Source organism: Eucalyptus grandis, chromosome 11, assembly GCF_016545825.1.
Source record: "Eucalyptus grandis isolate ANBG69807.140 chromosome 11, ASM1654582v1, whole genome shotgun sequence".
Classification (NCBI taxonomy): Eukaryota; Viridiplantae; Streptophyta; class Magnoliopsida; order Myrtales; family Myrtaceae; genus Eucalyptus; species Eucalyptus grandis.
This window is the reverse complement of record NC_052622.1, coordinates 36,086,269-36,100,755: the sequence shown is the minus strand read 5'-3', so window position 1 is coordinate 36,100,755 and position 14,487 is coordinate 36,086,269. Positions and strand designations below refer to the sequence as shown.

At 38.7% G+C, this 14,487-nt stretch overlaps 2 protein-coding genes across 2 annotated transcripts; both read right to left on the bottom strand.

Moving 5' to 3' along the window:
• Positions 1–4,309: 4,309 nt before the first annotated feature.
• On the bottom strand, positions 4,310–8,227 carry LOC104426324 (transcription factor bHLH79). Its single transcript, XM_010039323.3, has 6 exons — positions 7,544–8,227; positions 6,631–6,834; positions 6,375–6,440; positions 6,180–6,248; positions 6,023–6,100; positions 4,310–4,710 (listed from the first exon to the last, which is right to left on the bottom strand). Exons 1-6 carry the CDS (start codon positions 7,829–7,831, stop codon positions 4,582–4,584), a joined length of 834 nt encoding a protein of 277 aa, XP_010037625.2. The 5' UTR covers positions 7,832–8,227; the 3' UTR covers positions 4,310–4,581.
• A 3,223-nt stretch (positions 8,228–11,450) lies between these two features.
• On the bottom strand, positions 11,451–12,724 carry LOC104427829 (transcription factor MYB35). Its single transcript, XM_010040852.1, has 3 exons — positions 12,607–12,724; positions 12,351–12,480; positions 11,451–12,156 (listed from the first exon to the last, which is right to left on the bottom strand). The coding sequence occupies exons 1-3, from the start codon at positions 12,722–12,724 to the stop codon at positions 11,451–11,453; spliced, it is 954 nt and encodes a 317-aa protein (XP_010039154.1).
• Positions 12,725–14,487: the final 1,763 nt, after the last annotated feature.

Genomic DNA, 14,487 nt, shown 5'->3' with positions numbered 1-14,487 from the left:
GTTTGGTAAAAAGAAATAAACTTTAAAAAAAAAAAAAAATTGAGAGTCCAATTTATCTATGTTATGTGCACATTGGGTATTTAGCATTCTTCATTTATGAATTATTAAATATCATTTATTTTATTTCGGACAATATTCCAACATCTAAAACTTGTAGTCAATTACCTCTTAGACTTCCTTTTCTTGAATAATGTCATTAGATTTGTTTCTTACACAAATACAAAACCGTGATTTTTTGTTCTGGTTGCCCATAGTAGATAAGATAAAATGGATGGCCTAGGTTGCACCGTTACTTATCAAAAGTAACGGTGCCGTCATGCAAGCACACTCCATTATTTTATAGGACAATGTGGGCTGCGTCTTGCGAAAATGTTTTAAGGATTGCATGCATGGAAGGTCATGAAGTTTATTTAGAAATTGTAATTAAATCTCAAAACTTATAATTAAGTCACCAAAATTTTCAGATTTATGTAGTCAAATTTTTCTATTAATTTTGTCTAACTCGATTAACCTTGGTTGTTCTTATTATTTTTTCTATCCAACTAGGAATGATGTGGCTAAAATAATGTCTGTCTCGATCCAAATTTGATTTTTATAAGAATTTATTTTTAAATTATATTAACAAATAAGCTAATCTTTTTTAAAAAATAAATAGGGAAAAATCAAGCTTGGTTTCTCGGCTTTTTTTATTTTAAATTTAGATGATTTTCTAATTTAATTTACATGAAACTTGGATTAAAAAAAGATTTGGACTGAAATAACGTCATTCTAGCTTTATGCTAAAATAATAAGAATAAGCCATGTCAATATTTTTTTGTTAGCCAAGTTGGACAAAATTAACAAAAGGAGTCGATCATACCAATTTGATAATTTCTACAACTTGATTACACTTTTTGTAAGGACTTAATCTCCCCAATTCATGTATCTCTTCAATTCATGTATCTCTTGAATTTATGTATTTATTTAACATCATTAATTCATGTATCTCTTTAGTACATGACTTCTCAAACTCTATTAGTAGATTTGAACTATTCTTCATTCCTTCAATCACCCGCCTCTTCTCACTTCAATTTTTCTTTAAGTGTGTTCTACTTGTATAGTGCTAATTAAAACAGGTTCAATGTATTTTATCTTGGGATGCATAGTTCATGATGCTAAGTAGCATCATTGGTAAGAAGTAATTGTTTTAAGGAGATTCAGTTAGTCATACCTCACCTCTTATTTATTTATTTTGTTATCATTTTTTTCGGAGTTATTATTTTCTGGTTACAATATATTTTTTCAGTCCAACATGACTATACTAAACACAGTGAGATGGATTAACATTTGATCAAACAAAATCTAGGTGCCAAGATAGTATGATTCTCATTTAAATCTGAAAACCGAGAGATATACTCACCAAAGTTGTCCCTGGTAAGATTTTCTACAACTCATTTGACAAGTTAGGCATTGGTGATATCTATACACCAACTTGAGGGGGAGGGTAAGCATGAATCGCCAATTACGACTAATGGAGAAATTGCTAAATTTGTGTTGTATAATGTTCTTATTTTGAGGATTAAGTAGATTCTTAACCAAGATAGTGCATAGCCTAAAATAGCTTTTGGTAGTTATTTCTCTATATAACTATATATGTTTTTGTATCTATTCAGAAAAGATATTGAAGACAGAAAAACATCTCTAATCATCATAGTATCAGAGGAAAGATCCTATGGTTTTCTGCTATGACAAACCTCGATCCAAGAACTAAAAAGGAAGTAACTAGACCTGATCAAATACCATGTGAGAAAAAGCCGATTTGCGCGCCAACAACATGACGAGAGTCTTTCTACAATTGCCATCCTTAATGACTTAGCGACCTAGATGATACAAGTCTTGACCCAAAATCACACTCTAACCCAAACATCAAACAACGATTCTTTCGCTGCATAGATTGGCGTTAAGTTGGACAACACCAATTATACCTTATGGTCCCAAGTTGTTGAGAAGTCTATTCTTGACAAAGACCGATTGGGATATATCAATGGGTACTTTCCACATGCTCAATTGACGGATCCAACCTTTAGGGAATGGAGAACTAAGAATGCAGATGTGAATGGATAGTTGATTAATTCCATGGACCTGACCCTGATAAGCAATTTTATTCATTTTCCAACTGCAAAAATGATATGGGATTTTATTACAACAATTTCCCTTTTTATGGAACTAACACTTCTCAAATGTATGATTTGAAAAGACGTTTGACTAGAATGATACAAGGTGGAGGGTCCATTAAAACATATTATAATGGTCTTTAAGGTTAATGGAGATAAATCGACTTCTATTGAGGGTCCATTGAAACATATTACATGCTGTTCATACGTAATTTGTTAGTCCGGAGATCTACATTTATGTTAGTGTATGCACCGTAATCCTATCTTTCATTTTAAGGTTACCCTAGCAAGTAATATGGGTATGATCTGCCAAGAAACTTTAACTTTTATGAGTGGATGGAATAGTATTTCGTGTGGATACGGAACAGAAAAAGATAGAAGTGATGGAAGCTACTGAAATAATTTCTCAAATTAACCTTATGGCAAGAAATCTACTTTCCATCGCCAAAGAGACTAAGGCCTTACAAATCAATCCCAGAAGTTCTCTTCGCCTCATAAACCTATTTGGTGCCTCTAAGACAGAAGGTTTCACGAGAGCATTTGGGAAGGTATGTGGCATTGAACAAGCCGGATAGGATCAAGGACGACCGGGTTGATCTTCAAAGGACGGCGTCGTTTTCACGATCTGGCGTGAAGGTCCCCTATTGGGTTCAATCCTTGATTTTTAAGTAGTTGCCAGGAGCTTAAGCCATTCTCTATCTGTCGAACGTGCTTCTGCCCAAGTTGTCCGTGTCTGCTTACCCCTCTCGAGGTTAGAATTCCTGCCTTCTTGGTTGGCAAGAATCCTCTTAATAAGTCCGAGTTGACTTTTCTGCCAAAATTAGAATATTGTTTGCGGTGACTTTATATGCTAATATTTGTACGTTGTTCATTGTAATTATGATGTTTTTCCAAAATTTAGATTGTTGTTTCGCATCTTGACTAACCACCCTATAGAAGATGTCATTAAAGGTTATCAAATCCTAATGAAATGAATATAGCGGTGGCTTGCTAGAAAGGAGAGGTGTCAAAATGAGTCGTTAATAGGTCAAGTCTTATTTCTCAAAGCATTCATAATGGGTTTTAAAAATAAAGAGGCTATTTTAAAATATATGAGTCTTGAATAGGTCTGCTTAGACCAATTTATCAACCCATTAAAAGTGAACCAATTTATAGAGAGAGACTATCTTCTCTATTTAACTTTACAAAAATATTTTTTTATAAAAATCAAAATTATAATTATTTTTTTTAATTTTCTTTTCTTTTTCTTTTCTTTCTTTTTCCTCCGGTCGCCAACACGGTAATGGCCGGCGAGCCTCGAGCTCACCGATGTCTGGCGAGCTTGAGCTCGCTCACCCGATCCGACGAGGCGAGCTCGAGCTCGCCGTGCCGATGAGCCTTGAGCTCGCCCGATTTGGTGAGGTGGAGGCCTTGCCTACGGCTAAAGAGGCTCTAGCTCACCGGATCTAGCGAGCTCGAGGCCCGATGGCCGGCCAAAGAAGAAGAAGAAGAACAAAAAAAAAAAGAAAATTAAAAATTAAAGATTATATTTAAAAAAATAATTAAAAATTTAATTTTAAAAAAATAATTAAAATTCGATTTTTGAAAATAATTATTTTAAAAATTATAAAAATTGTCCATTAAATTTGTGTTGTATAAAACTATTTTAGCAATATCATTTTTTTTTAAACATATATATAAGAAGTAAGTTTTTTTAAGTTTAGTTAAATGGGTCGGACATGGGTCGGAAAATTTACATTAGCAATAAATGGATTATAAATGGATTAATGGATCAATTTGGATCGGATCATTAATGATCCAACCCAAACCTGACCCGACTCGACCCACCCATTTAACACCTGTACTGGAAAGTCATTACTTGATCCACGATAGAGATTTTTTTTTTTTTGGTCGGTTCCACAATAGAGATTGGAGGAAAGCTAGCAGAACTACATTTCACTACTGATCTCACAAAGCACGATCCTTTAATCATCTAACTAATGATGTTCAGAATTTCCACTAGAAATTTACCTTCTGAGTGCAAAAGGAAATCAAAAAGTAATCACATCAAATACACTTAATATGCATATGTAATTCCAAGTCATCTATCGGCACCAGTGATTGGAGGAAAGCTAGCAGAACTATATTTCACTACTGATCTCACAAAAGCACGATCCTTTAATCATCTAACTAATGATGTTCAGAATTTCCACTAGAAATTGACCTTCTGAGTGCAAAAGAAAATCAAAAAGTAATCACATTAAATACACTTAAGATGTTGTATGGAACCAGATGCGCTTTCTACAAAGAGATGGATCTACGACATTATAAATCAATGGGGCGTGTGTAATAATTCATGCGCAGGATGTAATTTCTCTTTGGTGAATAATCTCTCACAGCCATCTTATTCCACAGTGCTTTTAGATCCAGTGTGCCGTGCTTCTTGAGATCACATCGGCCTCTCGAAACCCCCACCTAACTGCATATGCAACCATTCTGATTGCGATCCTTGACTGTACTGTCTTGCTGCTTGCGAAGCATGCATCACCCCAGTTGCATCAAATGGCTGCCCACCAAGCTGAAATCCAAAAGGCCACTTGATTTAGAAGAACACGGAACCTGCTACTGAACTTAATGCATAGCTTCCAAGAGATTTTGTTCTATATTCACAGATCTACCGTGCAGGGTACCAAAGTGAGAGGCAGTATTAAGCAGTAGGAAAAAAAATGAGTAAAAAGTGCACCAAAAATACTGACTGTCAATATAAGCAGGAGGGCAAAATCAGTGAGTGTTAGATGAAAATCACTGAAGATCACTGACTGGACCCATTATAGTGACATACAAGACTCATTAATGAAACACACATCCACTTTGTAATGAGCAGATCCAAAAAGAGAACAGTGGATGAAACCCTAAAACAGAAACCTAAGTTCCATATTTGTAGGGAAGGAGCTTGTGCTTTGATAGAGTAGGAGAGTTGGAGACTGCCTCATCCGTAAGTAGCAGTTACTCCATCTGGGCTTGTTGCATGTGGTTCTGCCTAGGTTATTCTGCGTGTCCAAAATGAGAGCAAACTTCAAGACGTTCCCATTGATCTTCCGGTATTGTGGGCAAAGCTTTTAGAGTGCCAACAATTTTAAGGATACAAAGATCATACATGAACTCTCTATCTCTAACTCTCATCTCTCAATGTAACCCCTTCATAATGTGGCTGACTCATCTAATATAATATACAGCTTTTCCTATTTGGTCAATAATGCACCTTCTCACCATGGTAATACCATCAGAAAAGTGAATATGATCATTCTAATACTTGCTTTTAGCAAATCTAAGACGAGCTTCTTTGACCTCAACCTATACCTAGTTGTTTTGAATTTTAAGGCACAACATTTCTCTATCACACCATAATTCTTCTAAACCAGTAACAAAGCTTAAATGGTACTTCATTAAAGATAGTTGCTTCTCATTCCCAAATGCGACGCATATCAAGATCTGAGCTACCATAGTCCTCCTCCTCGTTCCCAAACGTGACGCATGCTTTCAAGATCTGAGCTACCATGGTCCTCCTCCATTCTGAAGGGCATGCATCACGTATACTCTACTCTGAGAGGGCTTGCCCTCTCTCACAGGCCCCCAGATGGCACTATTGGTTCCCCTCGATAGACTAGAAAAAAACCCTACCAAGTTCTAATGGCATCCACAAGTCACATCATGCAAGAAATTTTGCTTACCTGGCCAATTCAGCCGTTTAAAATTATCATGCAAACTGGAGCACAATGAAAACAACATACAGGAACACCAGTCTTCATTATCAAGTCTCAGAAGGTACTTCATACTTTTATGTTCAAAGGCTATCTGAATATTTTAGAAGTTGTTCAACTAAAACTCACATCTTTTGCTGGAAATCCATCAATAGTAGGATTGATGTTCATCCTTGAATTGACTGCTTCAAGCTTCATTGATAAGAACTACAACAATCATATCAGTTTGTTAGCACAAAAAATCCAAAGTCATAGTGTTGATGAAATGCTTAAGATGGAAAATTACCTCGACCTGATTCTGCAGTGACTGAATGTAGTTGATAATCTCATCAAGGATGAGTGCTTTTCCAATAACCTGATCAAAAGGAAATATTAAGAACAACTCGGATGACCCGATCAAAAGCTGGAAATCTTGCAAGTGATAATCGCAAATTATCTAAATACTAAAACATCATTATAAAATTTGAAAATCATGAGACACCTTGTTGCATCCAGGGACTAAGTCTTGAAGAATCTTCATCCGCTCACTGATCTTTTCTCTCCTTGCCTGCCAAATAAGATGGGACACCGAAAGAGCTTGTAAAAGCACTTAAACCGAATCGCTTGTGCCTTATGCTCAGCCAAATAGACCATGTGAGATGAAATTGGAAAATGAATTATAGAGCACATATGACACAGTTTTATTGACTCCTCTGAAACTTTGAGAGTATTTTAGTGAATCGAAGAATTTGACTTACTCTCTCAGCTAGGCTATGACTATCTGTAGCTTGGCCTCTTCGTGCTCTGACATGAATATAATCCTTCTTTGGTGGTTCAGAGGGCTTTGCAATCTGTCCAGCCTGCTTATCACCAGCAGCAGAACTTGATTCTCCTTCAGCTCTTGATCCACCATTGTCATGCCTTGAAACCAGTGACTTTATGCGCTTTCCATTTGACATGTTCTATAGAAATAAAGCACAAACCATCATTCCCAGAAATATAACCCAAAGATCAACTGCGATGTGTTAAATTACTCCGTAATTCTTTGAACACACTTTGGATGAAGATGGGGCCTTGAACACTTCCGTCTATAAGTTGATCCTCTTCAATATTTTCTAACTGGCTGAAAAATATGAATTTTGACAGTGATATTGCGGTGTCACAACTGAAATTCCCAGCAAAGAATATGATATTACTGATCAATGACACTGAATTTTGAATTTGCTCCCCAAGATCACAAGAGTAAGACAATTTGTGCTTTTGCAGCAGCCGAATCTCAATGAACTGGCCACATCATCGACTTTATAATTTGCTAGCTTTAAGTAAATTCACATCTATGATCCAATTCATGGAACCAAAAGGAACACAATTCAAAGCTAACAGAGTTCTTCATTTCCAGCAACTAAACCAGTGAAGAAAATAACACCCGGACTATCGAATTTCCAGTTTTTTTTTTTTTTTTTTTGGCCAGATGAGCAAAGCGGCAGCTCAGAAGGTCATACATCCAATTTAACACACCACAAACTCTAGACAAAATGTTCCCTTTTTTTCTGCCTTCCATTTTCTCGCCAACGAAACAGAGAATTCCCAGTTTCAAAGAAGGAAAAGGAAACACGCACGCACAAGACAGAACCTTCATATAAGAAGCAAAAGAAAAACAGAGTAACGAACCAGATCATTGGCACTACTAGTGGACACCATTTTGGAGGACTCGTCCTCCGAACTCACATCCTTCCTCTTCCTCCCAATTCCTCCACCACCGCTTTGCTCCGTCACGGTGGACACCTCCGCCGACCCGTCCCGGTTCATCTGACCATCCAAGAACCCGCTCAAATTCCCCATTCGGAGCCCCAACCCGCCATTACCCGGCTCCCCATTGAACGGCCAAATCTCAGCCAAACTGTAGGAAGATGGGTTCGCAGCGGAGAACGAAGATTCATTGACAATTGGAGGATCCATCTTTTGACACGGACCCAGAATCAACCGCCGTACAGGAATCTGATCCGAGAGCTCAGCTAACAAAAAGGCGGAAACTTTCCTTGTTTCATCCTTTCTTTTTCTCTTTTTTTACAGCTTATAATCTTCTCCCTCGGCCATGACTGATGAGAGTTGGTTCTGAAGCTTTTGAAGGAGTGAGAGAGCGAGTCAAGTGAGTGATGGAGGTTGGGGAGGTCTAGCTTTGCAGGCTGACAGGGCTGTTTATGTAGTGATTAGGAGAAACAGAGTGTGGACACTAGAGGTTGAGATAGGGACATTAGTGGGTGATCATAGTGTGTATGTGTTAGAGAGAGAGAGAGAGTTTCTGCCTGCAGGTAGAGGAAAGTGGTGGGCACTGCGCACATTGCCTTTTCTAACGTTGAGAACGAACTGTGAAACGCACAGAGACAGAGAGAGAGAGAGAGGGGGAGGGAGGGAGGGAGAGCGAGTGGGGACCCCGAAAGCTGGTGAGACTGCGTCCCATGTTTGTGTGATGTTACGCATGCAGTGAAAGCTGCAAGCTTTTTTTCAATTATTATTGCCATTCATTAGTTGGGTGAAGAGGAAATTTACTCTGGAAGAAAGAGGTGCAGAAGCAGCAGCGTAAAGCTGAGCATGAGATTTCTCTAGTGCCTTCTACCCTCTGAATCTGACCCACCAATTTTTCACTCTTTAGCTGAAAATTGTTTTTTTTTTTTTCTGCCCAAACGATATGAATGTCAAGCCATTATGTTCCCTCCTTCCCCATGTAAATAAATGAACATACTCTAGGTAGCTCTGTTAAAGCAACGACGTGTTTTTACCCTTGTTGATAGAACATTTCTTTTGAGATATTAAAGGATACAGATAAAGATCCGGTCCTTGCGATATACTCATTTCGCATGTAATGTAAGATAAAAGATACTTGCACTACGATGGACTTAATAATAATTCTAAATATTCTCTCGTTTATCTAGATTTCTATCTATAGAGCTTGAAAAATTGCATTTGTATTGGAATAGCAGTTACTTAAGCGAGGTTGAAATAAAAAGGTGTCATCTTTTGCTAGTAAAAGGAATGGAGACATAAGACAAATAAAATCTCGATGGGTCCTGTTGGAGTCAAAAGTGAAGAGAAACTTCATCGTGCAGTCATCTCCTCACTTTGGAGGCCCCTAGTCTTGCAATGGAAGATATCATTCGACCTTCTTTATTTTCCGGGTTCACATACATAGATGAATCACGTTAACTAAAAAAGGCGTGTGCATACAAGAACTTGTAAACCCTAGACAAAAATTATATATCTGAGAAGTGTGTAATCCTGACCACTTTTAATTTGTGTGAGTCATGCCAAGCCACACAAGTTGTAGGGTACACACTCCACGAGGAGTTGGAACAAAATAGAAAGGGCCAGAGCAAGAAAAGTCAAAGAAGATCCATTAAAGCTGTGATGTTGCTCCCGAGTTCAAATATTTCCAGACTTAAAATTTGTCAAACTAGTCTTTGAGCTCTTGCCCTTTCTGGACTCCGGGAGAGAGAAGGTACCTGGATGGTATCGGCCTTTTTCTCTCTCTTGCAGTATCAAGGATTCAGAAACAGGGCCATACATGCAAAATATGTGCCAAGATACATTGCGTGGACCCGTGAAATTTTTTTGCTGCGGATAAGAACAATCAGACACCTACTTTAATCAGTATGAAGAATCTGATATCTCGACACCAATACTTAAAAGCGGTGTTCGTTTCGCGCATATGAGTAGAGTGGACGGATGTTTTCTGCACTTCGTATATGTCACAGCAAGAACACGACGAAAAATAAAAGTACTCGCTCGTTCTTCGCCCGAACGGCTTAGAAAGATCGCAATCGCTATCTTAGATTTAGAATTCCTATTCGTTACTCGTCAATTCTTTCTCGGTTGGTCTGGTGGAATTATTGCATGTCAGAATAAGCTGTCGATGTTCGTATTGGCCTCCCTCCACAAGCTCTTGCCTAACTTGCTTAGCAGAAATCTGCTGTGCAGATCAGCAGCCATCATACGCCCTATAAAGTCTCTTTGGACAGTCCCTAAAGTGGCTGTTTTCTTCATGTGCCTCTCTCTCTCTTTCTCTCTCTCTAACAAGTGTCCAATCCTACGTCATCTAAAACCTGCACATGCTACATAAGAATATGAAGTGATGTTCCTCATGTCAATATCACACTTCACTGTTACATACCCAACAAAAAGAAAAGGAGATGGGACTATTGGTTTGTTGGGCAAGATGCATGTGATGTTTAAAAGTATGTGCCTTGCCAGATAAAGAAGGTGGTAGCTGATGAAAGCAAAGAACTTAAGAAGATGAAGGGATGTCCTGTGCACGTTATCGAGCTGCAGTGGATTCCAGGACGTGTCAAAACCCCAAGCGCTTGAAGATTACATTTCAAAGGCTCCACGCAAAGATGTTTACACTCACTTCATCGTTCAAGGATGGACTAGTCGCATGCACTGTACACATTTTTATACTTGCTACAACTTCAAATTTCTTATTATATCCCACTAAAATTTTCTTCTGTGAAAGAACTTGGACATTAATCAAGAAACCAATTACCCGGTTTTTATTAAACTAGAATAATGTCAAGCAAGAAACTTGATTGTTCACTACAAGGAAAGAGGCTTTGGAAAATGATTCTACGTTTGCATTTCTAATTCCTTATTATCAGCCGAGAAATGTCTAAAAACGAACTTCATTGATATTGATAGGATTATTTTAATTATTTCTATTAATTAATTATTATTATTATATATGGCAAATGATGTTACATATGATACGAAAGGGATTACCCAACAATCTCGTCACTATAAAGCCAAGGTATCGAGTCACCAAAATGAAAGTTGACCTTTCCTAGATCGACAAGTGTGCGCATGAAATGTCAATTTTTCCCACAAGCTTTTACCAAAGGTTAAGAGCATCTCTTTCAATTCGAGGAAGGACAACTGAGGTTCCTCTAGGATAAGATTGCTAAATTAGGTAACTGCTCTTACGCAGCGTAGAGCAATGGCTCACACCTCTCGCATGCCTACCTATTTTCATTAGCCCAAAAAGAATGCCATATTTTCGTCTTTTATTTTGGAATTTCCTCTTTTGGGTATGATGAGTGCTATTTCACATTGGAAGAAGAGCGTCTGTTGCCTACCCACTATTTTGGAGTGAAACCCATGAAGCAGGCCCATTTTGATGAGCTTTTGGGTCACAGCAATGAGCTCAGGTAGTGCTGAGAGGGCCGATGAGTAAATTAATGTTGGGCTTCTATGTTGCAGCAGAAATGGGCTTCCTCTTGGCGATTCAAGCGTGGAGACCGATTCCCCCAGTTCTGATGTCAACTTTATGAAATGGAATACATTATCAGCGCATACCATTCTGTCTATGACAAAAGTATGAACCCACCACATAAGAAGATGTTTAGCAGGTGCTGGAATACATTATCAGCGCATACCATTCTGTCTATGACAAAAGTATGAACCCACCACATAAGAAGATGTTTAGCAGGTGCTGAACACTTTGGAACTCCATTATTTTGTACTTCTTTAGCAGAAATCCCATCTCAATTCTAGTTAGGAAATTTAGCAGTTCAGTGCCTTAGTTTAATTAGTAGAGTGGCTCCTCCCATAGTTCAGGAAACTCCATGAACATCTCCTCGTTCTGGTTCAAAATGGATTCCACAAATGAACCATCTGAGGATGGAATTGATGACCCTTTATGGCCATTGCTTGTGCCATTCTGATGAAAACCTCCTGTCTCATTACCTTCCTCTCTGCCCTCATTCTTGATCTCACTCTGTGGTCTCATCCTGATCCCTTCCTTCGAAAGTTCAGCTGGCAAAGTTGGGTCTTCAATAAGAAAATCACTCCATCTGAAGCTCTGCAGTGCTGCGGACCGGGTGGAAGAGGAAGAAGTGGGAGGCAAGGACGAGGTATTCAAAGGCATGAATGTCGCTTTGCCATGTGCAGAGCAAGTTGAGGCTTCTGTGACCAACTTTATGGCATGAAGCTGGGCAAGAAGGTCTAGGGAGTGATTGTTTTGGGCAGTGTCTGTGTCAGTTCTACTTGTTACGTTTGGTGGTGTTTGGTGGGTGTTTAGGTCTGAAAATGCTTGGGGTGGATCCATGGACCCGATTTGGCTTTCTCTCGTGGTGCCGTCTATGTTTCCATAGTCTCTCAGGACTTGAGAGAAAGGCTTGTGCGTAACCGGGTCAATCCCCATCTCTTTCAGCTTCTTCCGGAGCTTGGTATTCCAGTGGTTCTTCACATCGTTGTCAGTCCTCCCTGGAAGTTGCTGGGCGATGATGGACCACCTAAAACCAAACCATTGTTTATATATCTGTGAAGAGAGACACCTTACTGCTTTTAAATCAGTCTCAAATAAACTTTATCTTATAAAATCATCCATAAACCAAGTTAAATGAAAATAGTTGGAACATTTTCAATAGCAGTCAAAGATTGATGAGAATTTCGCAAAGTACAAAATTTTCAATTCTTGGCGATGCACCTGCTGCCTATGATTACATGGAGCCTGATTATGAGCTCCTCTTCCTGTGGTGTGAAGACCTCATGCTTCGAATCTGGTTGATGGTAATTGCTCCATCTGGGCTTGCAACTTTTCCCACATCTTCTAAGACCTGCACAATTTAGTCAGGCATAGCAATCAGACATTGTGAGATGCGTGAAAAGTGGTCTCACAATTGGGTCCGCAATCTCTAGATCCAACTTTTGATTAATGTTACGAAACACTATGCCAACGTTACCTGCTTTTCGGGGGGCAAGGCCCCAATTTCCGGTCCCTTGAACGATCGTCCTTGGGTCTTCTTCAGTAGCCCAAGGACCCCGTCTATTGTTCGTCTTGTCAGTGCAAGGGGGTCTCATCTGCTAAATCCAAAAACATATACTGATGATGAAAAGGGGAGGAAAAAGCAGAATGAAAACGACAAAAAGTATCATGAAATCATCTATAGACGAGTAATAGAGAGCATGTTGATGCAAGCTTCAATCTTCTTTTTGCTCTTTCAGAGAAAGTTTGATTTGTGATTAGGCTAACATGTATAAGAGCAAAGGAGGCACGAAAAGTGTGCCCTTCTTCTCCTGCAGGTACTTTGATTTGTGATTAGGCTAACATGTATAAGAGCAAAGGAGGCACGAAAAGTGTGCCCTTCTTCTCCTGCTGGTGCTGGTGCTGGTGCATGGTTTTCAAGAAGATGGATTAGGTTCGAAGCGGGTGAATGCCTGTGGTTGAACATTAGATTGGATTTAAGTGTTCTTGTTGTTCAAAGCAAGTGACTTTCTTTCAAGTTAACTACTGATAAATCACAACTTTGATGAGTAACAACTATTCTAAACAAGAATAGTTAACTAATCGGAGACACCAAAGAAATGCTCATTGCGCTCTTTACAAGTGGACTTGATTAGAAGTTATGTTCATCTTCTCCCCATCATACATGATCTTGCGGTTCTCTCTCCAAATGTGACATGTTAAGTTGCGATTGAACTGTCAACTACCAAACCAGGAGTCAAATCTCGTGCATAAAGAAACAGGGGGAACGCACAAACAAGGGTAAGCATCATGCACATCCTTGGAGCGATCCGAATGCTTAAACAAGAGAATCGAACATTCTCATCAATGATGCACAAGCACGAATTTTTGTGATTGTTAATCAGAATGATTCGAAGCCATCGGAGCAGCAGGCAGGAGCGATAAAGCTACGAACAGCACATGAGTTCAATCAAAATCAGAATCATTGTCATGGACACAAAAGTTTAAAGCGGCTGGAGAACTGCGTATTTGATTCACCCGGTTTGAAGAAACATGAGAAGTACAGATGCTTTTGCGGGCTCTCAAGTCATCCAGGTAGGTGAAAGCTCTTTACAATAGAATAAAGCCCACAAGATTGCCACTTCTGGCTTCTATTGGCTCAAAAGATTCCAAGGCAGTCTTGGCTTGAATTGCCACCTCCAATTTCTAGTTTTCCATTCAAGAGAGAGCCACAGAACCAAGAGGCTTTTTCATTTTATCCTTCATATGCGTTGTACTTTAATAATATAAAGTTTCAAAAATCATGGGTCTCTCCTCAATTTCAGCATTACCGTGCATAAGGGCCTAAAACTAAAAAGTTGGATCTCACGTTTTAAGAAGCATCAAAATTGAGGTTCAATTCCCTTTTTGGTATCGTAACTAGTTTTAAAGCAACTTAGATAACTTAAATGTAATTTTTAGGAAATGCCACAGTTTTGGATCCAAGTACTTGAGTTCCCTATTAAGTATTTTAATTGAATGATAGTCATGTCATTTTAACAAACAAACTTTGATCATTCTCCATAGGATTTCTAGCATTATTCTAGGGCCTTTACACACAGATCAAGATGATTTGTGAAGGCTGCGCCAATTGAGGGAGGCAGACGAAATTAAAGCTTAGTTTGACAATTAGAGTATGTTCATAAGTGGAATAAGAAATATGATCTACACCAAATGTCATTTTCATATGCTTATTCTCGTTGGCAGAATTCGCATAACATGTGGGTACACAGCTAATACCAACATTTTTGTGCCCTACGGAATAATAGAAATTCTGAGACTTTTCCAGAGTAAGCGACAGGTATATCCAACCAAACTACATTTCACCTGGCCCCATATT

Excerpts from the sequence above, each read along its gene's own strand:
- LOC104426324 (XM_010039323.3), bottom strand. The coding sequence starts at position 7,831 with ATGGATCCTCCAATTGTCAATGAATCTTCGTTCTCCGCTGCGAACCCA. Across the intron at positions 6,835-7,543 it reads CTAGTAGTGCCAATGATCTG|AACATGTCAAATGGAAAGCG; the intron begins GTTCGTTACTCT and ends TTATTTCTATAG. Across the intron at positions 6,249-6,374 it reads TAGTCCCTGGATGCAACAAG|GTTATTGGAAAAGCACTCAT; the intron begins GTGTCTCATGAT and ends CCTTTTGATCAG.
- LOC104427829 (XM_010040852.1), bottom strand. The coding sequence starts at position 12,724 with ATGAGACCCCCTTGCACTGACAAGACGAACAATAGACGGGGTCCTTGG. Across the intron at positions 12,481-12,606 it reads CCTTGCCCCCCGAAAAGCAG|GTCTTAGAAGATGTGGGAAA; the intron begins GTAACGTTGGCA and ends TAAATTGTGCAG. Across the intron at positions 12,157-12,350 it reads CATGTAATCATAGGCAGCAG|GTGGTCCATCATCGCCCAGC; the intron begins GTGCATCGCCAA and ends GTTTGGTTTTAG.